The 6,870-nt window shown below is 29.6% G+C and overlaps 1 protein-coding gene across 1 annotated transcript; it reads left to right on the top strand.

The window, feature by feature from the left end:
• Positions 1 to 3,425: 3,425 nt before the first annotated feature.
• Positions 3,426 to 6,601, top strand: LOC113853993 (ras-related protein RABA6b-like). The gene is made up of 2 exons (XM_027484764.1): positions 3,426 to 3,825; positions 5,953 to 6,601. Exons 1-2 carry the CDS (start codon positions 3,608 to 3,610, stop codon positions 6,380 to 6,382), a joined length of 648 nt encoding a protein of 215 aa, XP_027340565.1. The 5' UTR covers positions 3,426 to 3,607; the 3' UTR covers positions 6,383 to 6,601.
• Positions 6,602 to 6,870: the final 269 nt, after the last annotated feature.

Below are 6,870 nucleotides of genomic sequence, written 5' to 3'. Positions count from 1 at the left end.
TTTGACTCTCATCCGAGTTTTGTTCAGTCCTAATGGTATCATATGAATTATGCTGTTGAATATTATTAATAGATGTTTTTTCTTTTCTAGTTGATTCCTATTTGAATCTGTTTCCACCTTGAGAATTTCTAAACTTTGATATTTAGAAGAAAAAAAAAAAAAGAGTCCACAAAATTTTATTTTAAATAAATATGATTAAATTTGAAAATATTTTAAAATAAAAAATTATCTTATGATATCTTAAACTTAATAAATTAATAATTTATTTACTATCACAAATGATATATAAGAGATAATCAATTAAAAAACAAGTGTAAAAATCTAAAATAAATAAAGTAATATAAGATTTAAGAGAAAAAATTAATTTGTATATGAAAATGTAATAAAAATATATAAATATATTATAGCCATGATTTAATTGAGTTTTAATCCTAAAATTGAAGTGAATTGTAATAAGAATGGTTTGATTCAATTTTAAGTGTCATGTTATAATTCTCTAATCAAGACAACCTTTTTTAACACTTTCCCTTGACATACTCCCTTACATGTACAGAGAAGGAGGCAATGAATAGGATCAATTGATATGGAAGTGTCATATAAATTTTGTTTATTGAAAAAGAAAGAATGCTTGTATTTTAAGTGTTCGTTATCGTATAATTATAATTATTATAATTATTTTAAAAATTAAAAAATATTTTACAGTTTAAAAATAAATTACTTACTTTATTATCCATTTATATATTTAATATAATATTAACGATATTAATTAATTCACATAAAAAATTATATTAAACGTTCTGTTTGTTAATCTTACCGTCACCATAAAAATTACCTTTAATTAAACCTCCAGCGAAAAAAAATCAATACCTCCAAAAAGACCCAATCCAATTATTAATAAGTAAATATCTTTAGGCCTGTTTCTGAAAAGTCCAGAGTCTTCAATTTAATGCCCATAAATATGAGCCCAAATTTAACGAGTCATTGTCGGGATAATTGCCGATCCACAACTTCTCTTAGTCCAGGCCCTGCTCCACAAGATCCTTTGGAATAATGTAGGGAACGTGGATTTTTTTTTTCTTGAAAATATAGACACTTGAACCATGAAAATAGCTCCCCCCAAAAAAACCATGAAAATAGCTAGAAAATTAAAAAAAAAAATTTGAAATTATAAATAGTTGTAACTTTAGAATTTTTTTAAACATGTTCGGAGTTAATCTCTAAATCACATATATTCTACATATGTAAAATTCCTAATCTAACTAATTTACCTTTATTATATCAAAATTATTAAAAATATATGTTAATTACTATTTTATCTACATAAAAACAATACTTTCTATCAATAAAGGTTGGTCTGAGTGTTAAGCGTCTCAATACCACTTAAGTAAAGTATTGAGTCTGAATCTGTATGTATGCAAAAAAATTTCTGTAATAAACTTATCTATCACTCAACACATCCAAGTGTACGATCTGGGTCAAATTCAAATTAAATCAAATGAATAAAAAAAAATATACTTTTTCACTTTTTTCACCTTTTTAGTTTCATAAAAAGCACTGTTTTCATGATGGAATAAAAAATTAATTTTTTTAATTTTATCATGACCATTACACAAAAGAACATGTCCGTTTAACTAGGATCATTCAATGATTTTGTAGTTAAATATTTACTTGTGGTATACTACTCCTCGTCAATGTTGCCATCCTAAAAACATGCCAGTCATTGTACTAATAATAAATAAGGTTCGAGTTAGTGAGTTACAGCAATACAAAAATAGTTAAGTAAAAAGCCTTTAATAATAATAATTAGACATTATTGAAAACAGTGGTTATAATTTAGTGCCCATAACTATAATTGAAGGTCCTAAATCTTATTCTAGCATAAATAATAATAATGATAATAATAATAAAGTTATAACATGTATTATCTTTAAATAAATATTTTAAATACTTACTTTGGTACAATATTGATTTTCTTATGATATATACTACAATCAAATAAATAAACATTCTTAATATTATTGTAATTTATATGAATCAAATAGATTTAATCAACGTTCTCTCATTAATAAATTTATTGTTTACAAAGTCATGCTAGTGGTAGGGTGATCAATTACATGCAATGAAATATTAGGGGAAAACTTAAATTAGTCTTCTATGAAAATGTCATTAAATTATTTTTAAGAACATTAAACTATCATTTATATTAGTCTTTTAAAGATTTTATTATTAAGATAGTTTATAAATAAATGTTTATTTAAAATAGTCATTTATAAATATAAAATATTACAATGTTAGACTTAAAATTGACTAAAGTGGTCAAAAAAGAATTCAATTTCATCACATATTAAATCTTTGAGAATTAAAGAAGTGATAAAAAATCTAATTCAATGACAAATATTTTAAAAGACTAGCGTCATAATAATTTAAAAATTAATTTAACAGCTCAAATCTTTAAAAGTTGTACTTAAAAACGCTTTTAATTTTTTGAAGAATTAAGTACAATGTTTTCTCATATACTTATTATACAAGGTTAATTAGATGTCTATCAGTTGACGCACATGCACGCTCATATTCTTCATTAATATTATTCAAAATTGTAAAATTCAAAGGATTAAATTATGTTGAATTTGATAGTAATAATTTTTTAATATATCAATCTTATAAAGATGTTATGATATATTAATTCATGCCATTCTTATACATATATATAGAAAGTGAGATATTGATTTAAAATTCTATTATCTTCTCCTTGTTTGTTTAGAAAAATTACAAACATAACTTTCCTAAAATAGGACAGCAAAATAATCTGATAATCCAGTCAACCAAGAATATAGCCTAAAGTTGGAGAAAAGGATCGATAGTAATCAAGTCCTCTTGGGTAGTTAACTGTTATACAAAGATATAGGTTTTTTTGCCAAACCCACTTTCATCAATTTGATGATTACAGCAGCAACTAACCTCAAACAATTATGATCACTAGTAAAACTCTTTTTTCCCAAAGATGAGATACATATAATTCGGAATCATTACCCTTGTACAATTTTTTAACCACCCTGAGATGAGATGAGATGATTATGATGTAAACAATGTCATTTGATAACCAATCTGTTGAGTGATGTGCACAAAGTAGTGTTTGCCAATCATGGAAGGCCACATAAGCATGAAAATGCCAACTTTTCAATTGAAAAATTGGAAAGGGACAGGTGGAACAATGCCATTGGACCTTCTTTGAAGATGGAGGCAAAACCATGGTTGGCTCTTCCAGTCGGTTAATTACATCCACAGGTCTAGACAACATCAAGGATTGTCCATCATGTCTTTTTCTATGGTTTCACATGTAATTACTCAACACCCTCCAAAGTTAATACCATATGGTGCCCCCTTTGTTTTAATATAATAAATTCTAACACTGTATAAATATGATCATGACCTTGCACATCCTATTTTACCTTTCTTCCTTCACCGTATAGCTTATGATCAGCATTTCTTTATCGTTAAGATTTTTCATTTCCGCATTAGTTTTGTTCCCTTTGAATTTATTCTCCTTGGGTATTAGGAAAAAGGCCTTAGAGGTGAAGGTGGAGATTAACAGAGAAAGCTCATATTTATGGCTGATGCATTTGATGAAGAGTGTGATTATCTCTTCAAGGCTGTACTGATTGGAGACTCTGGAGTTGGGAAATCAAATCTACTCTCAAGGTTTGCAAAAGATGAATTTCGCTTGGATTCCAAACCCACCATAGGAGTGGAATTCGCTTACCGCAACATCAAGGTTGGAGACAAACTCATCAAAGCTCAGATATGGGACACTGCCGGCCAAGAAAGGTTGGTAACTCGTTATTCCTCTTTGTTTCTTTTTACATCACTTCCAATGAATGAGTCTCTTTTTTCCCTTTAATTGGTCATCACTTTCAACTTTATTTATTTATTCGTTTTCTCTTGTTTGTTCCTTTGTTTTGTTAGTCTATGTGTGATCATTGTTTTTAAATTTATTTATTTTAATGTTTTGATCATACCCGTTTTGTTTCAAGGATGCGCGAAATTCATTAACCCGTAGCAACGTTAATTTTTTTTTTTTTTTGAGTTTCAGATCAGAATTCAGTTGCATGGTAGATGAGATCATGCCACCATAGGACTTGTCCTATTTCCTACCTGATTATTTCTCTTGAAGTGTCTTTGTTCTCATGTTTTAATGAAAGATTAAGGCTTTTCTATCTGGGGATTCAATTTCAAAGTGGGTGTCCACGGTGTTTGTTACTTTTCTCAGTCTAGAAGATTTTAATATGAATTCAACAAATTTGACTCATATTAGACTAGTCAGTTTTTGGTTTTCTTCCCTTATTATCTACTCTGCGCATGCAAACATGTTGTCCCACTTCAAGCTGTAGTTGTGTTAAGTAAGCAAGCTTAGTTCTGGGGTTTGCGCTTGTTTATTGACTAAAGTAAAGAAAAACACATAAAGGGGAGGGAAACTATTTTAGCATTTTTCTAATGCACTGTTCATCCGTGATGATCTATTGAATTTGAGGATTAAAAAAAGTCATGACTGCTAATTACAAATTGAGTGCTAGTTTAATTACGTGGGGATAAGAAAATGGAAAAGTATAACTAGAATTCATTTAGTGGGACCCTGAAGACACTAGGATTATCATGAATTGAATTCCATGCTCGGATTTGGATTTGTGGTTTTGATACATAAAACTTGTTCACGAAAATGAATGCAGAGTATCTCATTACAAATCCAAGCATTGTCTTCCTTCTAAGGTTAGTGCTTTATTGGAACCTCGCCGTAATTTCCTCCTTTTCCATGGGTGCTTCATGTAACTTTTTCTTTCTTTCCAATTTAAAGGGAAATTTCAATAGATTTGAAATTTGAATAATGACATTGTCTCTCACGTGAAGTCCTTTTGTTTGCCATCCCATTAAAAGAATTTCACGATTTTTTGCCTTTGGGTTCCATGCGCACAATTTCCAATTTCTTTATTTTTTATTACCCTTTTTCCTTTATAGTTTTATTTTCCTTGCATTTTCATAATGAATATGTTACTGTACTATGTTCCATTTATTGATTTTAATGATGTGAATGGAAAATGAGTTCAAAAAGGGTCACTCTCGGTTGGGTAAGTGTAGAAACCAAGTTTTCTTTTCTTTTCTTTTCTTTTTTCTTCTACATTTGTTTCCATGATGCAATGCAATCTAAATAGCGTAACTATTAGGCGAGGCGGGTCCGGGACGTGGACTTGTTCAGCTTATGTTAGAGAAAGAAAATATGAAAGTGATTGAGAGAAAGAGCATAAAAGCAAATTGACAATCAATGAGTCGGGTGGAGAAATGCATGTGAGGTGATGAAGGTTTTGGTGGCCAACCACATAACCAAACATTTTCTTATTTCTAATCATATAACAATTCTTAGGCACTTCAAGGAGATATAGATGTGCATTACTCATTTACGTGAAGTGTTTTTCACCTAAACTATAACTTTTATGTGGGCTTAGGGGATACATACAAATTCGTGTGTGGAAAAGAAAAAAAGCCCATGTGACAGTTCAGCAAACCCCCGATACAGAGCAAAATCATGCATGGGAATGTATACAAATAGTATATACATATTTAAATTTAAGTCCCACATTAGTGTGTGAACAATATATCAGATGTATCTAAGTTAGAAAATCTTGTTCTAAATTTGTTTAAGATATTTTAAGTAAAGAAATCTCTCAAAAAACTCTCGTTTGAAGTTTAATAGGCATGCAAGGACTCTTATGTGGTAAGTAAAGAAATATATATATATATATCCTAAAAAAATATAATTACATTACCCTTTTTTTAATGGGAAAGTATTGTTCTAAAAGTGAATATACCTATAATTTTGTGTTATGTAAAGGTAAGAACTCCTAATTTATAGTTTGATCCTCTTGATCTTATATGTTCACTCTAAAAGAAATTTTGTGGCAGGTTTAGAGCTATCACAAGTTCATACTACCGAGGAGCCTTAGGGGCATTGCTAGTGTATGACATAACCATGAGATCAAGTTATGAGAATGTAAGCAAATGGTTACTGGAGCTTAGAGAGTTTGGAGGGCAAGACATGGTGGTTATTCTAGTGGGAAACAAATGTGATCTGGGTCAATCAAGGGAAGTTGAGAAAGAAGAAGGAAAAGGGTTTGCAGAAACAGAAGGATTGTGTTTCATGGAAACCTCTGCTTTGAAGAATCTGAACGTTGAGGAAGTGTTCCTACAAATGATCAAAAAGATTTATGACATGACAAGCCAGAAAAATTTGGAAGCCAAAATGGATGAGAAACCCATCAATGTTTTGAGTGGCAAAGAGATCCATATTACTGATGAAGTTACTGCGACTAAACAACCTAGTACTTGCTGTTGAATATGGGAGCTTTTGTGGGGGAAAATTTGGGATTTTGTGAGAATCTTTGAGTGATCGATTCTTCCAATTTTCTCCACTTTACTTATTTTTTTCTCCCCTTATTTTATTTGTTACATGGTGACGATGGAGTTAATTTTTAAACAATACAAGTGATGACTCACTGGTAGAATGTAAATGTTGATTTTAATATTATACATAGATTATATAAACTCTTTGCAGGTAGATGATTAGTATTACTAATTTTGCTACATTAAGAAACATTTCGAAACCCATTTATTGGATTATGCAAGGACACCCAGTTGTTAGATTACAATAATACACCTTTGAAATTCAAATTAGTTTTTGATCAAATAAATCGTATTTTAAGACGCTTTTTTGGGGCATAAGATTTTAGGAAAATGGGATCATGCTCCTCTCCAAATCAAGAAAAGATGTGACTTGCATTTGTATTGAATCAATTTAATTATAATTTTATAATGATTAAATTG

Source organism: Abrus precatorius, unplaced genomic scaffold, assembly GCF_003935025.1.
Source record: "Abrus precatorius isolate BTA unplaced genomic scaffold, Abrus_2018 Scaffold11, whole genome shotgun sequence".
Lineage (NCBI taxonomy): Eukaryota > Viridiplantae > Streptophyta > Magnoliopsida > Fabales > Fabaceae > Abrus > Abrus precatorius.
This window is presented reverse-complemented; position numbering and strand designations above follow the sequence as displayed.

Excerpts from the sequence above, each read along its gene's own strand:
- LOC113853993 (XM_027484764.1), top strand. The coding sequence starts at position 3,608 with ATGGCTGATGCATTTGATGAAGAGTGTGATTATCTCTTCAAGGCTGTA. Across the intron at positions 3,826-5,952 it reads GACACTGCCGGCCAAGAAAG|GTTTAGAGCTATCACAAGTT; the intron begins GTTGGTAACTCG and ends ATTTTGTGGCAG.